This window comes from Henckelia pumila, chromosome 1, assembly GCF_033568475.1.
Source record: "Henckelia pumila isolate YLH828 chromosome 1, ASM3356847v2, whole genome shotgun sequence".
Taxonomy (NCBI): Eukaryota; Viridiplantae; Streptophyta; class Magnoliopsida; order Lamiales; family Gesneriaceae; genus Henckelia; species Henckelia pumila.
In genome coordinates this window covers 119,318,683-119,341,847 of record NC_133120.1, presented here as the reverse complement: position 1 = coordinate 119,341,847, position 23,165 = coordinate 119,318,683, and the positions used below count along the sequence as shown (strand labels likewise).

At 36.0% G+C, this 23,165-nt stretch overlaps 3 protein-coding genes across 6 annotated transcripts; 1 reads left to right on the top strand and 2 right to left on the bottom strand.

Moving 5' to 3' along the window:
• Positions 1-1,841: 1,841 nt before the first annotated feature.
• Positions 1,842-4,400, bottom strand: LOC140876282 (uncharacterized). 3 transcript variants are annotated; one of them, XM_073280202.1, is made up of 4 exons: positions 4,112-4,400; positions 3,930-4,034; positions 3,704-3,785; positions 1,842-2,082 (listed from the first exon to the last, which is right to left on the bottom strand). In XM_073280202.1, exons 1-4 carry the CDS (start codon positions 4,118-4,120, stop codon positions 1,937-1,939), a joined length of 342 nt encoding a protein of 113 aa, XP_073136303.1. In that variant the 5' UTR covers positions 4,121-4,400; the 3' UTR covers positions 1,842-1,936. The 3 variants fall into 3 exon arrangements, with proteins under 3 accessions (XP_073136303.1, XP_073136301.1, XP_073136302.1); XM_073280200.1 differs by lacking the exon at positions 4,112-4,400 and having other exon boundaries at positions 3,930-4,102; XM_073280201.1 differs by lacking the exon at positions 4,112-4,400 and having other exon boundaries at positions 1,842-2,079; positions 3,930-4,102.
• Positions 4,401-8,069: 3,669 nt separating this feature from the next.
• Positions 8,070-9,014, top strand: LOC140873769 (uncharacterized). The gene is made up of 3 exons (XM_073277015.1): positions 8,070-8,606; positions 8,707-8,768; positions 8,810-9,014. The coding sequence occupies exons 1-3, from the start codon at positions 8,070-8,072 to the stop codon at positions 9,012-9,014; spliced, it is 804 nt and encodes a 267-aa protein (XP_073133116.1).
• Positions 9,015-18,383: 9,369 nt separating this feature from the next.
• Positions 18,384-22,646, bottom strand: LOC140890683 (uncharacterized). 2 transcript variants are annotated; one of them, XM_073298661.1, is made up of 6 exons: positions 22,257-22,646; positions 20,775-20,854; positions 20,513-20,635; positions 19,576-20,400; positions 19,265-19,481; positions 18,384-19,159 (listed from the first exon to the last, which is right to left on the bottom strand). In XM_073298661.1, exons 1-6 carry the CDS (start codon positions 22,534-22,536, stop codon positions 18,612-18,614), a joined length of 2,073 nt encoding a protein of 690 aa, XP_073154762.1. In that variant the 5' UTR covers positions 22,537-22,646; the 3' UTR covers positions 18,384-18,611. The 2 variants fall into 2 exon arrangements, with proteins under 2 accessions (XP_073154762.1, XP_073154770.1); XM_073298669.1 differs by having other exon boundaries at positions 20,775-20,848.
• Between the last annotated feature and the right edge of the window lie 519 nt (positions 22,647-23,165).

The window sequence follows — 23,165 nt, the reverse complement described above, 5'->3', positions numbered from 1 at the left end:
TTATTCTGTGTGATTGGTTACTGTTGTGTTTCCATCTTGTTGGCCTTGCATGTTGGATACTTTGTGTTTTCATCTCCTTGGCCTTGTTTGTTTGGTTACTGTTGTGTCTCTATCTCTGTGACCTTGTTTGGTTACTGTCGTGTTTCCATCCTTGTGGCTTTTTTGGTTACTGTTGTGTTTCCATGCTTGAGGCTATATTAATTTCCGCTGTGTTACCAGTTTTCTGTGTGAAAATCTGTTGCTTTGTGTTTGTGTTTCTGTGTGATTCACCTGTGTTTGTGATGATTAGCTGCTTTTTTTTGGGTGAAATCTGCGAGCTTGTTTTTCCTATATTTCTGTGTGAAATAGTTATGACTGGATATTTTTTCCAGAACTTGCTTCAGCTCCAAACAAGGTGGAGCATTTGTTAAACTTTGATTTTTTTTAACAGATGTGTCCTGTTTTAGTGCTTTCGTGTAGCTTACTTTGTGTTTGCTGTATATTCTGTCTTGTACTGACTTTATGTTTTCTGTGTGGGGCGATGATGATGGCTATAGGTGACTCTTCGAACCAGTGAACCGGTGTTGAGCCAAAAGGTGGAGATTGGGGGGGGGGGGGGGGGGGGGGGGTTTGCCGTGGCCCACCTTCTCCCTATGGTGGGTCCGTCCCTGGCAGCGTACCCGCTTGGTGCGGATGTTATGTTCTGTGATTATGTGTTGGTAGAATCCTAGGATTTATTCTGTGTGATTGGTTACTGTTGTGTTTCCATCTTGTTGGCCTTGCATGTTGGATACTTTGTGTTTTCATCTCCTTGGCCTTGTTTGTTTGGTTACTGTTGTGTCTCTATCTCTGTGACCTTGTTTGGTTACTGTCGTGTTTCCATCCTTGTGGCTTTTTTGGTTACTGTTGTGTTTCCATGCTTGAGGCTATATTAATTTCCGCTGTGTTACCAGTTTTCTGTGTGAAAATCTGTTGCTTTGTGTTTGTGTTTCTGTGTGATTCACCTGTGTTTGTGATGATTAGCTGCTTTTTTTTGGGTGAAATCTGCGAGCTTGTTTTTCCTATATTTCTGTGTGAAATAGTTATGATTGGATATTTTTTCCAGAACTTGCTTCAGCTCCAAACAAGGTGGAGCATTTGTTAAACTTTGATTTTTTTTAACAAATGTGTTTTGTTTTAGTGCTTTCGTGTAGCTTACTTTGTGTTTGCTGTATATTATGTCTTGTACTGACTTTATGTTTTCTGTGTGGGGCGATGATGATGGCTATAGGTGACTCTACGAACCAGTGAACCGGTGTTGAGCCAAAAGGTGGAGATTGTTGGGCTTTGGCCCAACTTCATTATAATTTACCCCAGCCCACTACCTTGGCCCCTTATTTGTTCCCCTCTCCCTAATCTGCTAAGAGTGCGCCTCCTTCTGCTGAGTGTGTTCCTTGCGTTCTGCTGAGTGAGAAAGCCACCGAGAGAGAGTGAGGCGGCCGAGAGATTGGGTGAGAGCAAGATAAAGTGAAGGTTTCTTTGTGAGCTTCCTCTTTAGTGACTGAATGTCTTCTTCCCTCTTTCCTTGCTTTGTGCGTGTTGCTGCCCTCTCTCTCATTCGTGTGCGTTTGGGGCGTTCGGGCGTTCCTACTATCTGCAGGGGCAGTGGGCGTGGTATAGGCGTGAGAGAACCTTTTTGGTCTTCGCCATGGATTGCCGGTAGATCGGAGAGCCGTAGCGTCTGAGCCCCGGAATCTTTGTTATTCACGTTATTGCCTGTGTTTCTTTGTGTTTTTGTGTTCCACAGGTTAGTGCAGATTTAAGAGAGTCTACGGAAGCAAGATCGGGACGGAAACATGTTTGAATTCCCAACAACATGAATGCCATTCCTAACGCGCCTTTCATTTATTGTATTTACATGCATGCACCTGAATCGTGAAACCGTGGTTACATATATACATTCATACATATATATTAACTAGGCAGTACACGAATAACGAAACAGCCGCATCCATGACGACCTTTGTTGGGCAGATTTAGCTATATGTTTGGCACTAGTTGAGTAAGTACACACGAGTGTCACCTTCGTCTCCAACACATTAATAACCACAGATTGAATATCTGCTGAAAAATGAGAAAATTAAATTAGAATATTACATTACTTAATTTGATTGATTAACGTGCTTGTCTAATTTGAGGTGCTAAGGTTACACAGACGTAATTCGCTTTATTTGCATGTTATATCTTCTATGTTTTAAGCCGGTATACATACATACATACATATATATTAATTATGGCTACCTTTCACGTGAGAATAAAGCTACTGGTGAATTTATTCGTGGGGAAATGTTTGATCTCTAAGAACAACTCCAACTTTGCACCATTTTGGCGCAGCAGGAGTTGCTCCAATGGGGGCGCTATTTTGTTGCACAAAATAGCGCCCCCTCCTTTCCTGCGCCAAATTTGGCGCAGCCCCTTTTATTTTTTTTTTAAAATTTTTAAAATTATTTTATTACTTTTTTAATTATTTGTTTTTTAATAATTTAATATTTATGTTATTGTTTGAATAATTAAATATTAGAACAAAAATTTTTATTATAATAATTCAGTTAGTTTAATCAATAAATATTTAATATTTATTTATCTAAATAAATATTAAACAATTTAAATTTTAATAATTTTAGGCACCGTTTGGTTTGAGGTATGGTATAACTAATATATATATAAGTAGTATAATGCAATAAAAATAAATAAGAAATTATAGTTAAAATAATATTGAATTTGATTGATAGATTATGATTTATTTGATTTGATTGATTAAATTTTATATAAAAATATTAAATGACTATTTTGTCATTTTAATAATAAATAAAATAAAATTTATATTATTTATAAAGGGTAATATAGTAATTTAAATGCAATGATTTGATTGATGTGAGATAAATAATTAATGATTTGATTTATGTAAAATAAATAGTTAATATATGGATAAATAATATGATGAGAATAACGTGAGATGAGATGACATTACTTATATATATATATTAGTAATACGTTGAAAAGAACGGTGTCTTAGTATATTATTTAAATTTATTAATAATAAAATATTATTTATATAATAAAAATATTAATTATTTTGTTAAATTTGTAAAAAGATATTAAATAAATTATAAGAATTGTTATATGTAAAATAAAGAGAATATTCCGAGAATATTCTTTTTGTGTAAGATTTGATGTAAATGAGTTGAAGATGTATGTTGACTGTTGTGTTTAGTGCAAAAATTATACTATTTTACTGCAGAACTTGTACTAAAATGGTGTTTGTGGTTGAAAATGACCTAAATACTAGAAATACATCAGAAGACAAAATTCCTTATTTCTTCTTTTAACTTTGAGCAATAGATTTTAAAAAATAATTATTAAGATACAAATTAACAATCTAGGACGCAGCGAGAAAATCCAATAGGGAGCGAAAATAAATATATTCTAATAAACTTAATTATAAAATGAGCAAAGAGAAAATATCAAATTTTGAATATTTCATCCCCAAAACGTAGTGGGCTTCTAAACTAAGAAGGGGAAACAAAATTAATTTTCATAGAACTCTGCCGTATTCATTAATTTTGCCAACATAAGTTTCCAACACTTGATTCGTGAGGGAAAATGGCTGAAGAATTCATGCACAGAGCCTTGGATTGAAGTATATATATATATCGATGCACAGGTTAAAAAAAGCAATACTTGCCATTTATTTTGGACATGATTTTAGCCACCTTCCGTCGGCAACTTTCGCACCGGAAATCAACAAAGAACACCACTTCTTGAACCTAATTTCAAGCCACAATCAATATTTTGATATACTTAATCAAGTGGGAAGCAAATTTTAATTTTATCTTTTCGGCGACGAATCGATCGTTTGATGAATAACTCAGAAAACGGGAATGAAAAATGGAGAGGAAAACAAAACTCACTCGAGGTATGGCTAATGATTCAATAGCTGCAAGGCTGGTAGCGGTAGGTTGCGGAGAAGACGCCACACCGACTAACGCGGCGGCGGGAACGAGCTGATCATCATTCTTTAGCCATCCAAACATTGTTAAAACTTCAGCAGAAATATCACAAAACTATAAAGTTAAAAAGCCAAAAGGCTCACCATATTCATCTTGTGATCGTTGCGCGCATGAATTATATCCAAGACTTTTGGCACTTCTGTATGAAAAGGATTTGATACCCGACATGCCCACCAAAATGACACAAGGGACTATATATATATATATATTACATTCTTCCCATATATACGATCGGAACGTTATTTATTATATATATATACACGAAAATTTTTGTGAGACGGTTTTATCAATCAATTTTGTTAAAAAAATGTTTTTCTCGATTCGAGCCATAAAACATTATTACTTTTTATACTACCGCTCACAAAAATACCTACTAATTTTAATACATGCATATCTATGATATATATACTCCACCATGAAGGGACATATATAGAAAACCAATCCTTGCTACGTTAAGAGAAAACGGAGAAGTTTGAAAGAACAAAAAATTGTCAATAAATTGGAAACTTCGAAGTTGACAAATTAAGATGTTTTAATTACAATTTGTGGAGGCAGGCCCCTCAGTTTAGACATGCTTGACAGACAATTATTGTATTAATGTTGCTTCTAAGACTAAAACCCTCGATTGCTAGACTGACTTGTTGGATTCATCCAATCAGGCTTAGTGTTCTAGTAGCCCACACAAGTGTTTCTATACTAAATTATCAAGAATAGTTATCCTATAACATATTTTATTTTAATAATAAAATAACATCAACGAATCAAAATTGTTGCTTTGAAGGTAGTATTCAATATTTATAATAGAATTAATGAAATTTGTACAATGAATTTTAAACATGTAAGCGTTATTTGACATTATAGGTCACAACAATTTTATAGTTGATTCATAAATATCGAGCATGGATAGAGCAACCGTGACATATATCTCGAGAATAAATTTAAAAGAATAAATTTCGGTTGACTATTCCAAACACGTCTTTAGGTTGTGCTAGAAAAATAAAATAAAAATAAAATAAAAGCTAGTTTGAAACAAATACTAGCCATCTATCCAATCCAACTTTTGAAATATACGAGCAGTGACAAATGAAGCCAAAACACTGCCCCTACTTTTTTTTTTTTGTTGTTGGAGGAATTGTATTTTTATCACCTAACTTCTATATTTATTATTTTGATCTTATTATCGTCCAATTTAAAGTTTCAATTTATGTATTTACACTTTTATTTTATTTCAATCATTTTTGTTAAGTTGTCGATGTGACGTTGAGGAAGGATGAAATGTCATGCACCGCAAAATGCTGATCGACAATTCTAGCATGTCTGATATCATATCAGAATTTCGATAAAAACTTACTAAACAATTTTAAAATAAGTACAACTTAATGGACTACAATATTCGATAATTGACACATAAAGCAAAACAAAAAATAAAAAGGGAAAATTGCATCAGCTACCTTCATGATATCCCAAGTTAGCTTAAACCCCCCTGTGAAAAAAGTATTACCAAACACCTCCCTGTGTTTTCTTATTCCCAGCTCACGCACCCAGGGACGGATCTAGGAATTTTTTTAAGGGGGGGCAGCCGGACATAATAAATTATCACACATATATATATATATATATATACACACACATAATTAATCATCACATAAAAAAAGTTAAATATAGTAAATTTAATAATATTTTTATATTTCAAATTTTATTTACAATTTACCCTTACGACATGATATATACTGAAAATAACTAATAATACTTCATTCGATAAACTAATATTATATATATATATATATATATATATATATTTCAATATAATTAATTAATATTCGTAAAAATATTTTCAGCAAAAAATTTTCTCTTCAATGCAGTTGTTGCGATTGGTAAAATAAAAGACAAACTTAGAAGCTTGTAAGCTAACAATTTTTGCTTCAACAAATTTTTTTTTAGGTTTAAAATCTTAAAACTCATTGTGTTTAGGTTTAAAAACTTAGTGATTGAGCTACAATTTTTTAAAAACTATGAACCACAAATTTTTAGGTCACTTTGCACACATTAAACAATAAAAATTAACTTACATTTTTTGACCCTCTTTTATATTTTTGTGTTTGGTTTCTAATTTATGATCATATATTAATATTTTTAAAATATATTAATAATTTTTTAAAAAAAATCAAGGGGAGGGGAGGGGGAGGGGGGAGGGGGGGGGCAGCTTGCCCCCCCCCCCCCCCCCCCCTTGCTCCTTAGTAGAACCACCCCTTGCACGCACCCCAATCATTATTTTAGTCAAAAAAAATGTGTTGTCTAAAATATCCCTCATAAATAACAAGCTCAATTATTTCATTTTCATTATGTTAGAATCTCTCGGCTGCAAAAGTTTTTGCCCTAAGCTTCTTGAAACTTAGCATCGAAGCTGGTAAAGTAAATTCCGGGTCGCATGTTAACTGAATTCTCTTAGCGACCTGTGCTAGGTAGGTTTTCGTATATTGTCTCAATAAGTTATTGTTTCTCCTATAAAATTTGTGTTGTAATTTAAACATTTTCCCTCGATTGAGTTGGGAATGATCTTTTGCGACTGTTTATCGTAGGTCTCCTTCGTAAGCTAATATTTTTTTCTTTTCTTTACAGTATAGGGATATCATGGATTCGACAGTTAGGATTGAGTTGTGGCATGGTGGAAGATTTGATGGGCAGAATAATAACTCATATAGAGGTGGTAAGAACTTTGTGATTCCAAATGTTGATCTTGATAGGTTTTGCCTCGATGACTTGTTTGATATGTTAAAAGCGGCTGGAGGGCAACAAATGAATGTGGTTTTTTTCTTTCGATTACCCATAAATGCATGTACTTCTGAAATAGTGAAGATTATTGGTGATGCAGAGATTCGTATGATGTGTAATTGTTTTAAGAATCATGTTTCTATAACATTGTGGTCATAAGAGAATAATTGTGCCCCACTGAAAGATGCAATTATTGGTGTTGGATGTAATCCAAGTGATCATGCTAAGTCTGGAGCACAGGTAAAAAATGCAAGTGATAACAATGAAGGGGGGAGAAGTGAGTCATTTGGGAGTGACCCAGTAGATGATGATGACATTGGACTTGATGATTTTTCCATTGGAGATAATGAAGATTCATTAGATGGTAGCTTTCATGAATCTGATGATGATGTTGGTTCAAAGTCTTCTATAGAGATTGAAGTAGGAGATGCTAGAAGAAGACAATCGGATCCACATAATAAAGTGGCCACAGAGTGTTGGTATAGTAAAACTGAATTAGATGATGAACTTATTAGTTTGGCAAGTTCTGATGATGATTCTTGTCCAAAACATCACATTTTTTCTGAGAGAATGAACATGAAAAGTTTTGAACTGGTAGTGGGTATGAAATTCAAAGATGTGCATGAATTTAGAAGTGTTCTTGCGATTGGACTATGAGATCAGGAGTGGAGTTAGTATTTAGAAAGAATGAGAAAAGAAGGGTTACTGCAGTGTGCAAAGAAGGATGTGAATGGAGATTACATGCCAGTTTGGTGATGGGAGGACCAACATTTCAAATAAAAACTCTTACTGGGAAACATACATGTGTTAGGGCCAGTAGCAATAAGTTGGCAACCTATAAGTATTTGGCTAGAAGGATTGAAATGATTGTGTGCGAAAATCCTACAATTCCAGTAGATAAACTGAAAATAATTATCCGGAAAAAAATGTAATGTAGAGGTCACAAAATATAAAGCATACAGGGCCAAGAAAGCTGCTTTAGAAAAACTTAAAGGAAAGTTCAAGGATCAATATCTAAAACTTTGGGATTACTATGAGACTGTTAGAAAATATAATTCAGGTAGCAAGATTTTAGTGAAAATGGATCATTCATTTACTGTGTCTACATTTCAGAGAATGTATTTTGGTCTTCAAGCATTAAAGTCTGGGTTTTTAGCTGGTTTTTGGCCTATTATAGGTCTTGATTGATGTTTTTTGAAAACAAACTATGGTGGACAGCTTCTAGTAGCTATTGGCAGAGATGGAAATGATAATATTTTCCCAATCTCAATGGCAGTGGTGCAAGTGGAGAATTTTGATAATTGGAGATGGTTCATTAGTGAGTTGTTGGAAGACATTGGATTTGGAAGATGGACATTCATGAGTGACAAACAAAAGGGGCTGTTAGAGGCGCTTAATGAGCTTGCACCAGAGTGTGAACATAGATTTTGTGTACGCCATTTGTACCAGAATTTTGCAAGAAAGCATCCTGGTGTAGAATTGAAAGGAATGTTGCGGGCAGCGGCAAGCACATCAAATAAAAATGAGTTCTCAATGCGGATAAAAAGAATAGAAGCAGCTGATAGAAAGACTTCTCCGTATTACGAGACTGCGGCTGAATGGTTGAACAAAATCCCACCTGCTCATTGGGCCAGGTCTCATTTTCTTATTTCTTCATTTTCTGATGTCATTGTTAATAACATGACTGAATCTTTTAATATTTATATTTTGGAGGCAAGAGATATGCCCATAATCTCTATGTTTGAATGGATTAGAACAAAATTAATGTCAAGAATTCAAATGAAGAGGACGGGAATAAAGAACTACGTAAGTGATATCTGTCCTAACATTGTGAAAAGATTAAATGAGAATGAGAAAAAAAGGCAGAAATTGTGTTGTTGTCTTCTGTGGAATGATGGAGTACCAGATTCAGACTCCAAATGGACAAAATGTTGTTGATTTAGCCAAAAAAGAATGCAGTTGTGGAAGGTTTCAACTATGTGGCTATCCATGTGCACATTCCTGTGCAGCAATCAGAGAACATCGGATGCAGATTTCAGAATTTGTTCACCAATACTACAAAAAGAGGCATATTTAAGGACATATTCTTACATGATTCATGCAGTACCAGGTGAAGATGATTACTGTAATACAGAATATGAGCCTCTCGGGCCACCTGAGGTAAAGAAAAGAGCTGGAAGGCCTAAGAAAAAAAGGAAAAAATGGAATAGATGAGGTACAAAAGACTTCTACAAGACAAGGTTTGACACACACATGCTCTAATTGCTTGAAAACAGGCCATAATAAAGCTAGCTGTACAAATCCAACGCATGAAAGGTCTAGGTGTAATCAGGTATGAGATTGTGTCTGTGTTTGTTGACACTTGAGTAATGAATAAGTTGCTGATTTAATTTTTCTTCATTTTTTGTCATCGAGAATTCAAAGCAGGGGAAGAAAGAAAAATGCATCCAAGCATCCCAGAATAGTTTTTACTCAGGTACTTATATTGTAAATTATGGATTTACAAATCTCATAACTCTCATTTTCCAAAATATTTATAGGGCACAACTTCTACTGGGAGTCAGATAGGAGCAACTTCAACCCCAGTGTCAAGACATCAATCACTTTCTTCAGATCCATTTCAGTCACGATCCAATTTAGTCTCACAACCACCTACATCATCTTAACAAGAACAAGAACAGTCCTCCGGCATAGCACAACCATCGAATCATACTATTTCTCATGCTAGTGCTAGTGCAAAGAAAAATGAAAATTCAAGTGCAACCGCAAGTGCAAGAACACTGGGAAATGAAAGAGCAATTGCAACAGCAAGTGCAATGGGAAGTGCTAATGTGAGTGCAATGGCAAATGCATCATGTCGAGGGAACTTGCAAAATACACCTGCAAAGAAACTAAGTGTATCAAAAGCATTGGAAAAGATAAGAAAGAGAGCAAAAGAAAGGGGTGGGCATTTCATTTTCAGAAAGGATTGAATCAGGGAACATCAGATGCAATTCATTTTGTCGTTGCTGTAACACTTTAATGTCAAAACTTGCAAGTTAATGTAGTGTGTTATTTTGTGATAATGAACCAAACAAAGTGTATTGTGTTATTTTGAGATAATGAACCAGTGCACCTTTTATTGCATTCCAGATTGTTATGTTATTTTGTAATAATGATAATGAACCACTGAACCACTGCACCTTTTATTGCATTCATAATGATAATGAACCAGTGCACCTTTTATTGCATTCCAGATTATTATGTTACTTTGTGATAATGAACCAGTGCACTTTCAATGGAAAAAACACTAAACTAAAGCACACAATACTAAGTTGCATTTCAAATTGAGAATACTTATAAAAGATGCAAATTACTTAACTAAAAAGGAAATAACATACAAATACTTAGGTTCCAGATTACATCAAATTCAAATCTTCCATAATCAAAAATACATAACTTTCGAAATATCCCAAATCCCAGCAACTTAACACAAGGTACAATAAATGCAAATTACAAACAAGCTACCACAAGGAACCTTAATAGTAAATAAGTAGCACCCATTACACAAATTCATCAATGCTTGCATTTGCATTCGGTACTGGATCGGACTTTTAAAATCTTGAATTGAAGTATCACTTCATCATTTCCATTATCGGGTGATCTATCGGTTGCTAGCCCTGCCCCTGGCGTTGAGGTCGATGTATTCCCACTTCCCGTCTCAGAATTCACCTCGGTTGTTGGCCTTGGCATCGAGGCCGATGCATTCCCACTGTCCATCTCAGACTTCACTTCGGAGGAAGCTTCAACACCAGCACTTCGAACACTTTCAGGCAAACACCATCGAAAATAGCCATATTTTTTAAAAGAACAACAATAATATAGGCGTCCCTTGGATGGTCTGGTTTCAGTTTGAACAACTCTTATCTCTGCCCTAACATTGCACTTACAAGGTGGAGTCCGGGGATATCTTACATCAACATCTGGATTCATGGTTTTTGGATTCAATCAATCTAGGGTTTTAGAAAGGTGGAATCAGATCTGCAGAATGAAAAAGAAGTCTTGTATTTGTATATTAAACGAGGGGGCATTTTAGACAAAATACACATAAAAAACCATGAAAACTCCCAAGAATCCGCGCGTGGTGTACAAACATATTGGCGAGGGTGCGTGAGCTGGGAATAAGAAAACACAGGGAGGTGTTTGGTAATACTTTTTTTCACGGGGGGATTTTGTTATGAGGGAGTACTCCGAATTTTGAAAATTAGTGCGTCAACAGCAACAACAGCAGCAACAAAGATGAACAAAGTTGAGGCGAGAGAATCTCTCTATCCACAAGACGAAATTGCCCGTTAACAGTGTTCAACGTTGGCGGCAATCGTCTCTAAGATACAACGACTATACAATCGAGATATAGCAGCACAACAAATATCTCGATCTTCGTCGAACTAAAATAAGTTTCAACTTTTCTTTTGAGAAAGTGAGGAAGAGATTTTGCAGAATTCTGATGTATACGTTATCAGATTTTTTTTTTCAGATCATTCTCTGCGTTATATCAGTCATATATTTATACTATGACTCCAAAAAACACGTTTTATGGCATAAGGATGCAACCCATGACAAAAAACTCCCAGAAAGAGACGCAGCTTTTCACACTGTAGAAGGCGCACTCGGTCGGTTATTTTTTACCGATCGAGCGCCCCTCTTCTGGTAAACATTCTGTCTCGCTCAAACCATGGTGCACTCGGTTGGTAAAATTTAGTGGACCAAGCGCCCACTTTTATGAAACTCACTGTCTCGGCAGACGAGGGCTGCGCTCGGTCGGTTGTTTTTAACCGATCGATCGCACTCACAAAAATAATAAAATATTATTCTTGAACCAAATTTTATTCAAAAAGAATAATTGATCACAAGACCGAGCCGAGCCGAGCCGGCGGCCGCGCGCGCGTGTGTTTGTTGCATCGATTAGCGTCTTGTCCCTTTACAAAACATCGGTGCCCTAAGGGCCCAATCCCATAATCCAATGTTGGATTATATAAGGTGAACAATACATTGAACATATTCTAATGTGGGACAACTTTTCTTCCAAATTATTTCACCAAATTCAAATTTTTGCATCAATTGGGACAAGCTTTTTGGACAAGTATACAAGCCTTTTGGACAAGTAATTCAAGCCCATTTCATGTCATTTTATTCCAACAATTCATTCAACATTTTTTCCAACAATCCACCACATGAATGAATTTAACGTATATTAGCATTCTCACTAAAAAGTCATTTTGAGTTATTGTTAGTAAAATACTATCGAATTTACTAGTTGCATAGTGACGCGATATCTTGAACTAATCAAACGTTTATGTAAACCAAGACAATAATACTTACATAACAATACTCTAACATATTTTGTTCTCACGTTGTGTCCATTTCGGCCCTGGACCATATCTTAGATTCATAAGTGTTGCAATCAAAGCGGCCAATACTTTGCACTTATATAGGTGATCTACTATCAAGAGTATAATGCGTTACTCCACCTCATAGGTATAGGAATCATTAAAAGAAAACTTAACCTCACCACATTTTGCAGGTCATTTATACTTGGATATTTCAGGAATGAGCAAGTAACAATTCCAAGCACTCAAACTAATATTTATAACTTAGTTGTCCCATTGAACCAAGGTTTTGGGATCTCCAATTCTCAAGGTTGGGTTACCGCTATAAATATTTTAATTTGTGGATTTTAAACTTATTCCTCTAAGTAGTTTGTACATTTGATCTCTATTTATACTTTTTGTATGCGGGTCCTTAAGGTTTTCCTTTGACTTCACATAGTCAACCGAAATAACCTCATTCGAGATCAATTGTCTTATGGTATTATGTATCCGACGAATATGTCGAGATTTACCATTGTACATACTACTTTGTGAGCTTTCTATTGCTGACTGACTGCCACAATGAATCGTAATGGAAGACACCGGTTTATTCCAACATGGAATATCTTCTAGAAAGTTTCGAAGCCACTCGGCTTCTTCTCCAGCTTTATCTAGAGCAATGAACTCGGACTCCATAGTCGACCGAGCTATACAAGTTTGTTTAGAAGATCTCCATGACACCGCTCCTCCACCGATAGTGAACACATATCCACTTGTAGACTTGGAGTCTTTCGTGTCAGAAATCCAATTTGCATCGCAATATCCTTCTAGGACCGCAGGATATTTTGTATACACTATTCCATAACTTGAAGTATATTTCAAATATCCAAGCACTCTCATTAGCGTTGTCCAATGATCCTCACTTGGATTACTTATGAACCGACTAAGTTTGTTTACAGTATATGCAAGATCAGGACGGGTACAATTAGTTAAGTACATTAAACTTCCTATCACCCTTGCATATTCCACTTGTGAAACAGGTTCTCCTCTATTTTTGGCTAAATGTGTACCCAACTCCATAGGTGTTCTAGCCGGAGGACGATTTGTGGCATTAAATCGTTCAAGAACCTTTTCTACATAATGAGTTTGGGATAACATAATTCCAGCAGGAAGTCTAGAGACTTTAATCCCTAGAATTATATCACACAATCCTAAATCCTTCATATCAAAATGTTTTCTCAACATTTTCTTGGTTTTCACAATTAATTCATGGTTGCTTCCCATGATTAACATGTCATCTACATAAAGGCAAACAATTACATATGCATTTGTAGTACCTTTAATATAGACACATTTGTCACACTCATTTATTCTGAAACCATTTGACGACATTGTAGTGTCAAACTTTTGATGCCACTGTTTAGGTGCTTGTTTGAGTTCATACAACGACTTGACAAGTTTACACACCTTTCCTTCTTTTCCGGGTACAATAAACCCTTCTGGTTGTTTTATATATATTTCTTCTTCCAACTCTCCATTCAAAAACGCTGTTTTAACATCCATTTGGTGTATCTCAAGATCATGCAATGCTGCAATAGCTATGAGAACACAGATGGATGTTATTCTAGAAACCAGAGAGTAGGTATCGAAGAAATCATATCCCTCTTTTTGTCGAAAACCTTGAACTACTAGTCAAGCTTTATATTTATCTATAGATCCATATTCTTTGTATTTTCTTTTAAGAATCCACTTGGATCCCAAAGGTTTACATCCCGGTGGGAGATCAACCAACTCCCATGTATGATTATGCATGATGGAATCTATTTCATTTTGTATGGCTTCCTTCCAAAAAGGAGCCTCAGGATTCGATAAAGCCTCTTGAATAGTTCTTGGTTCATTATCTAACATGTATGTTAGAAAATCAGGACCAAACGATTTTTCAACTCTTACACGCTTGTTGCGTCTTGGTTCTTCTTTGATTTGTGGAGTTTCAATTGTATTTTCATAAGTTCGCTTATTCGAACTTATTTCTTTCCTTTATTTACATGGAAAAATATTTTCAAAGAATACAGCATTCCTTGATTCCATGATTGTGCCTTCATTTACATCAGGAATTGTTGATTATGCACTATGAATCGATATGCACTATTATTGTATGCATAACCAATAAATATGCAGTCAACCGTTTTAGGCCAAATTTTTATTTGTTTTGGCTTAGGTACTTCTACTTTAGCCAAACACCCCCACACTTTGAGGTATTGGTAAGAAGGTTTGCGACCTTTCCACTGTTCATATGGTGTTTCATCTTTTTCTTTGATTGGAATCTTGTTTAGAATGTGAGTTGCTGAGAGAATTGCTTTACCCCACATATTTTGAGGTAATCCAGAATTTATTAACAACGCATTCATCATTTCCTTTAATGTTCGATTTTTGCGTTCTGCAATGCCATTGGATTGAGGTGAGTAAGGGGTTGTCGTTTGATGAATGATGCCCGAAGTTGAGCAAAATTCTTCAAAAGGAGCCACATACTCTCCACCTCTATCACTTCGAATCATTTTTATCTTTGAACTTCGTTGATTTCCAATCTCAGTCGTATATTTCTTGAAAGCTTCAATTGCTTGATCTTTGCTTTTCAATAAATATACATAACAAAATCTGGTGCAATCATCAATGAATGTTATAAAATACTTATTTCCATATCGTGTTTGTACCATTTTTAAATTACATACATCAGTATGTATTAATTTAATTGGCGTAGTACTTCTCGTGACATTTTGAAATGGAGCTTTAACCATTTTCGCTTCAACACAAATCTCACACTTGTTTTGTGGATTTATTTTAAACGTATGTATTACATTTAAATTTGCAAGTCGTTGCAACGTATTGAAGTTAACATGTCCTAATCGTTCATGCCATAATTCATAGCTTTCAAGCAAGTAAGCAAAACCAACAACTTTATTCTTCGCCTCAGGGCGGATAACATTCATTACATTCAATTTAAAGAGACCACTATCTTAGTACCCTTTACCAACAAATACACCGGATTTTGTCAACACAAACTTATCAGACTCAAATACCATTCTAAATCCAGCCTTGCTCAAGAGTAAACCAGAAATCAAGTTCTTTCTAATCTCTGGAACATGCAGCACATTCTTGAGCGTTACCTCTTTGCCCGAGGTCATTTTTAACACCACGTTTCCCATTCCAACAACTTCAGATGTTGCGGAGTTTCCCATGAACAACTTTCGATCCCCAACGGTGGCATAGGTGGAATACATATCTCTATCGGCACAAACGTGGCTCGTAGAGCCGGTATCGATCCACCATCCTCTTGGATCATCCACCATGTTGGTCTCACAAATAACGGCACTTAAATCAATATCATAAATTTGTAAAGGAACATACCTTTCGTGAACCATGTTCACTTGCCTTGGTTTCAGATTTTTGTTGTTTTGCTTAGGAAGTCGGCAGTCCCTTGCCATATGATTTGGTTTGCCACAGTTGTAGCAACTTCCTTGGAATTTCTTCGCTTTCCCCTTTTTCTTTCCATCATGGGAGCGCTTCCTCTTTTGACTTGTACTAGACTCCGCCAGATTTGCTTTGGCCTCGGTTTCCAACATCTTTTTATGTGACTTGGCCTCGGTATTCCTGTTGTCCTCCTCGATGCGAAGTCTCACAATCAGATCTTTAAGTTTCAACTCCTTACGTTTGTGCTTAAGGTAGTTTTTGAAGTTCTTCCACATCGGAGGCAACTTCTCAATGATAGACGCGACTTGAAATGGTTCATTGATTTCCATTCCTTCGGCCAATAAGTCATGCAAGATGATTTGTATCTCTTGCACTTGACTCATCACAGTTTTAGAGTCTACCATTTTGAAGTCCAGAAATTTGCCAACCACGAACTTCTTTATGCCGGCATCTTCAGTTTTGTATTTCTTTTCCAAGGAATCCCAGAGTTCTTTGGCCGTCTTGACTGATGAATATGCACTATAAAGAGTGTCATCAAGGCCATTCAAAATGTAGTTTCTGCATAGGAAATCGATGTGGTTCCATGCATCAACAGCGGTCCTCCTTTGGGTGTCAGAATCGCCTTCAACGACGATAGGGGGATCCTCCTTCAGGAATCTAGACAGATTGAGTGTTGTCAGATAGAACAACATCTTCTGCTGCCAACGTTTGAAGTCGGCACCAGAAAACTTTGGCGGCTTTTCTCCATGTGCAGGGGCGGAAGCAAGCGGAGTGAATGAAACAGTAGACATCTTCAGAATCCAAGAAATACAAAGAAATTTCGTTTTGCGATTGTTATGAGGGAGTACTCCGAATTCTGAAAATTAGTGCGTCAACAACAACAACAGCAGCAACAAAAATGAACAAAGTCGAGGCGAGAGAATCTCTCTATCCGCAAGACGAAATTGCCCGTTAACAATGCTCAACGTTGGCGGAAATCGTCTCTAAGATACAACGAATATACAATCGAGATATAGCAGCACAACAAATATCTCGATCTTCGTCGAACTAAAATAAGTTTCAACTTTTCTTTTGAGAAAGTAAGGAAGAGATTTTGCAGAAATCTGATGTATACGTTATCAGATTTTTTTTTCAGATCATTCTCTGCGTTATAACAGTCATATATTTATACTATGATTCCAAAAAAACACGTTTTATGGCGTAAGGATGCAACCCATGACAAAAAAAGCCCAGAAAGAGACGCAGCTTTTCAGACTGTAGGAGGCGCGCTCGGTCAGTTATTTTTGACCGATCGAGCGCCCCTCTTCTGGTAAACATTCTGTCTCGCTCAATCCATGGTGCGCTCGGTCAGTAAAATTTAGCGGACTGAGCACCCACTTTTATGAAACTTACTGTCTCGGCAGACGAGGGTTGCGCTCGGTCGGTTGACCAAATTTTATCCAAAAAAAATAATTGAACACAAGACCTCGCCTCGCCCCGCCGGCCGCGCGCGCGTGTGTGTTTGTTGCATCGATTAGCGTCTTGCCCCCTTACAAAATATCGATGCCCTAAGGGTACAATCCCATAATCCAATGTTGGATTATATAAGGTGAACAATACATTGAACATGTTTCAATGTGGGACAACTTTTCCTCCAAATTATTTCACCAAATTCAAATTTTTGGATCAATTGGGACAAGCTTTTTGGACAAGTATACAAGCTTAATGGACAAGTAATTCAAGCTCATTTCATGTCATTTTATTCCAACAATTCATTCAACATTTTTTCCAACAGGTTTAAGCTAACTTAGAATATCACGAGGGTAGCTTATGCAATTTCCCCAAATAAAAATATACTAGTCACAGAAACAAAAATATGATTTTTCAAGTTTCTCAAGGTTTTGGGAATGATTATCCTTATTCGGCGAATGATGAAATCTAACCGAGAAAAGCTGGTGTCCCAACTTGTTATCAGTATTGGTTTTATCAAGTTTCTCCATAATCGTCGATTAAAATATTTATCAAGTTTTTCAATACAGAATGTGTTTAATTATGAAAGTCAACCAAAGAAAAGCACTTTTTTTTTTAAAAAAATGTTTTCCTTTCAAATTTAGGTGTTTGGCCTTTTAGCTTTTGCTTCTGTTTTTATTTAAAAGCCACTTTTTCAACATTTATCCAAACGTTAAAACCGTTTCTATTTTTTTATTATTATTAATAAAAGCACTTTTAAAAACTGGATTTATTTAAATACTTTTTTAAACCAATGTTTTTTTTTTATCTAAACTGGCCCATAGTTAGAAGCAAAAGTCTAGAAATTCTAGCTTTTAAAAAAACATTTTTTAAATGACTTTTGTAACCAAATGCAACACTTCAAAAAAGTGCTTTTATTTTTAAAAAAAATGCTTTTGGTCTTCGGTTTCTCTAACCGAACGGGTCTAAATATGCCTATTTTAGTCGAGTCGCTAAAACCTTGAATTTCAGGGATTTTTTCAACATGTCCACAAATCCTCTCTTTGACACCTAATAAATATTACATGATATTACTCCCGGGAAAAAAAAAATTTACATGGCATTGAGTAGTATTTTTGTAATGAAAAGCATCAAAAGAACAGCTTGTCACTTGTGAGATAGCTTCCATTTACTTCTGTCCTTTTATACATATATATAAATAACCAGACACCATCAAAACCAACTGGAACATACTTATTGACAAACTACAACAATACAATACTAAAAATCAGTTTAGCTATACACGCAAGTCACCAGTAAAAAAACAAAAACACGGATGTTAAAAAATGAATGTTCTTCTAAGCAAATAGATCGGATATATACAATCCTAGAAACTTTCAACTACACACATGAATTCATCTAAGAGCTACTACAAAAACTGCTCCTCCGGCCAAGATCATCACAGCTAACGGTAAACAAATGGGGCGACTTGGTACATCGCCTCACCTTCCTATCCTAAGTAATTTGCGAGAATGTACAGATGGATGAGGTAACGAGATTTCAAAAGTCATCTAGACATAACCAAGCTTGTCATGGGGGAGACAACTGATGAATTAAAGTGAGAATCATTGGCATATTTGCAGTTGTCTGGATCGAACTTCAAGGATGGATTGACAAAGAATTTCTCAAACGAATGCATTCCTGAGTAATCACAATTTGAAACATCGCGCAACTTATGAATTGGGCTCCGGCTACGCCTTCTCTTACCAGATGATTTCCATCTCAATTGAGTAAGCAAAAGATCTTTTGAGAGATCCCGTATAGTTTCTAAACCATTCGGCATCTTGACATCATGGATCTCCATAGTAGGGCCACAAAATTTTGAAACGTGTTTAGGTAAATCATTGGTATCCACTGGAGGACAAAAATCGCCTTTACCAAATGAACCAGCCTCCTGTTTAACGTCAGCATCTTTGTTTGAACTTAACAGCATTTCTCTCTTAAGCAATGTTAAGATGATCTCTGGCCTGTCCTTGATACTTTTCCACCCATTATCAATCCATTCCTGTGACAGCCGCAAGTCAGAAACACTAAAAATCTCTTCTTTCTTTTCCCCTGCAAATTAATCAGGATTTGTTTTAACAGTTAAGTCCAAAAAGAATGGTCCGAGATTAAATGTGAGAGAGAGAACAATTTTAGAAATACAGCAAAGATCTGCACCTGGGAAATAAACATGGAACTTGTTCACGGAATTGTTCTTGACAACAATTCCTTCCCACCATCCATCATGCCACCAAGCATCAACAACGCTTCCAACATTTATTACACAGGAACCATTTCTCTCATCAGGCAACCGGGTCGGCCGAACAATAGCCCTTCCAGAGATCCGGATAGCTAAAACGTCAGGTGTAGCTAGTCGAGACGCCAAGATCCACTCCTACAAAATGACAAAAGCAAAACATTAGAAAATGCAATAAATAAGGCAACCGTGCTTTTACTATAAACGGAGGAGCAAAAAACATCATACCCACCTCAACATTTTTTGTGTCATCGATTGCATCCTTTACATCTTGATATTGCACTTTCACCTTATCTTTGTGCTTCTTGATGATCAATGCCCTGAACCAACAACCCCTGATCCCACTATCCTGAGAGAGCAATTCGACTCGTGAACCAACAGTCAAGTATTGCCCACAATTTGGTACCATAGCATCATCTAGCTTGGACAAAGATGCAAGCGAGCAACCTTCTTTCCAACTGTCAATTTTCAAGTTTCCTTCATGATCAACAGAACCTCCAGGGCAAACTTTTGGAATTTCAGCTTGCTCTCTTTTGTTAGAAGGGTTTGAAAATATTTCACTCTCTTTAGACAAGCGAATTCTCTTGTTGGGTCTACATCCAACAGTGTCATCATCAAGAGAAAATTTTACTTCCCGATCCTCGTCAATTGGTTCAAGTACTGAAGGAGAAGACATTTGCATCAACAGTTCCTGTTTCCAATAGCCTTTAATGATTGTTACATCAAATGGCTTTACATCATCGTTATCAAACTGTCTATAACACACAAAAGGCTCCAACCCCATGCGCGAGTCTTTGTTCATAAATTTCTCATAATGCTCTGGACTGAGGACCGTTGCTTGACCATCTACGCATTCAACACTGAGATCTTGAAGACAAAGAGAAAAGAAAATCTCTCTGTCATTATAATTACGAGGCAAAACAAAACCAACCTCATCAATTCGATGAAACCATCGTACCACAACCATCTTGTTGCCTCGAGGGTCTTCATACATATCATCCAAGTAAGCAACAAGTCGTTTGCCTTCTTCTGCCAATACATATACAAAGTCTTGAACCTGCAAGTCACATAAACATGAAAACAGATACAAAGAAAGCACACATAAAATAATTTCAAGCCAAAAACTACAAAGAAACCAATTAAGAGGATTAGCGCTGATAGAAACTCACAGATATCAGAACACCATTGCGACAGAATGATTCATAGTGACTCCGTCTTTTTCGGCAAGTCCATGGGGAACCTATCCACATGAACTCGGTCCTATACCGACTCAGACTGTGTGTTCGGGCATCCTACATATGTTTCAGAATAAGAAAGGTAATCGAATGGATTGTACAAGAAAGGTGATATAAAACGTATTGTTCATCCAGGCGTGTTACAGGAGAAAGTAACTGAATCCTGAAGAAAATAAAGAAAAGTATCTTTTCTAACCTTAATATTGTTAAGGTCCAATTTGCATTCCAGGTCATCTCCAAACTGCCCAAAGTAACCATCAGCTCGCTCACCTGAAACTGGATTTCCCAAAAAACACAAAGAACAACACCCAAATCAACACTAAGGTATGGAAGCATGAGGAACACTATTTGACAGCGTCATAAGAAAGCATATAGTGATATATAAAATAGCAAATCAAATCATAGTAATCAAGAAATGGTACGAGTCCTTACAAAAAGAAGAAAAATGACCAAAGGTTGCAAAAGATTCTCATTAAAAACCTCCATCAAACATTACAATACACGGTTTTCCTAAAAAGAACCTTGTAGACGTTATAAGTTGACTAAGTATTCCACTATTCCTCGAGCCAGATAAATCAAAAGAGTTGAGAAAAAGGCAAACATGCCCAGCAGAAGTACCAAAAAAAATCCAAATATAAAACTAAAATTGAATAACCCTCGCAAAAATGCAATACAACTAATCGAGCAAAAATAACAAATGAATTCCAGGTGAAAGTACATTTGACTGCAGCTTAACATCAATCTATGGGAAAATAAAACATTTCGTGAAACAGGGCGATACTGGTGTCTACAATGAAAGCTAAAAAAGTCTCCTCTAAAACAAGAAAATGGTTTTTTTGGCCAACATTCAGCCTCCCCGAAGAAAAATATCTGGGTCGGGAAACAACTAAGAGAAGCTAAGCACCATATAAAATCAGAAACAAATTAACAAAAAAAATTCATTTCCAGGAGTGATAAGAAGATCGCAAATTTAAAATTCGAACCCAATCTCATAGACGGTTCAAGTTTAAAAAGATCAGAAAACCACATCAGCAAAAGTATACCAAAGCGAGTTGCGAGCTTGAGAAAAAGAATTTTACGGGAACGAGATGATTAAGGACCCAAAAAATTCCACAAAATACAAAAAAAAATGTCTCATCCGTCGAGTGCTTGCTGGATCCAAGAAAATAACGCTCTAAAGTTTTGAGAAAAAATATGAAAACCTGGCTGTGAAAAAACTGACGACTCTCCCGTGTGTTTCTTTCCTCATCTTAAAAGCGAGTCCCTCCATGCTAAAAAAAACATTTTTATCCTCAAAAAATTTAGTTCACGCACAGAAAAAGAATAACGCTTAAAACCGACTTGAGACAAGAATATCGTTTCTACTTTTACAGAATTTCATTTGTAGATCATTACGAATCCAAAACGAAATCCATCCCGTCAAAGTGATTTTAAAAAAACTCCCACACGTGCACGGTCTCCAGCACAGATCTAGTTAGAGAAACCCAAAAACACCGAAAAATCGAATCTTGGAAAAAACATATTAAAAATTTTACCACCCCAATACGAAATTCAGATTTCACAATCACAATAAATAGCGGAAACGCAGAAAGAACCATGAAAACAAGAAAAAGTGAAAAAAACTGTTATCCCCATTAACCCTAAAACGAAAAAACATAGCCTAAAATTTAACAATTACCTGTAAGAATTGTCTCAAGCCAATCAATAACTTCTCTTCTGGACCTCAGCTTCAAGATGGAACAACGCTTCAAATTCGAAAGCGAGGCCTTATTATCTTTCATCGCATAATAATAGGACATATGCCTGACGCTCTTCTCTTTTCCAACCACCACCAGATCCGCTCCTCCACCGTAGCGCTTGAGGTAGTAATGGACCTCCCGCCGCCCCTTCTCGCTCGACACCACCACCTCCTTCCAATCAACATATGAAGCCGCTGAATCATTCGCCATCGCCCCCATCAATTAAGAAGTACAAACACCCGGAGATTTGGAAACGGGGAGGGGATGAAGATTAGAGAGAGGAATTCACGCTCTTTGATTGAAATCCTTTTCTTTTCTAATTTCTAACGTATTTTCTGATTTTGAACGTGAAATTTATAGTGGGCGGCCTAGGGTTTCGCGATTTGGAAGGAACGGTTGAGATTGAATTCTCAATATTGAGGAAATTCGCAGGAAGTTGCGGGAGTTATTATACCTTGCAAAAACAACCCTGGAGTATACTTCATTTACTAAATGTCCCTTTTCTCACTGAATAAAATAAAGCTATGCCAATTATTGAGGGAAATCACTGCTTTTGTACTTATCTTTTAAAATTATTATTCGATTTGGTTTTTTTATTTTTCAAGTATACAATATACTACTATTTTATTTGTGCGATGTATGAGATTTTTTATATAATTAATACCAAAAATTAATAATATTATTTTTTGAATAATAAATAATTAAAATACAAATAAATTAAAATTGAGTTTGAATGAAAGGATTTGAAATATATGGATTTACATATATCTTCATGATTTAAATAACTTACATACAAAAAAAAATCAAATTCGACTTCATATTTATTTAAAATATAATTGAGATAATCA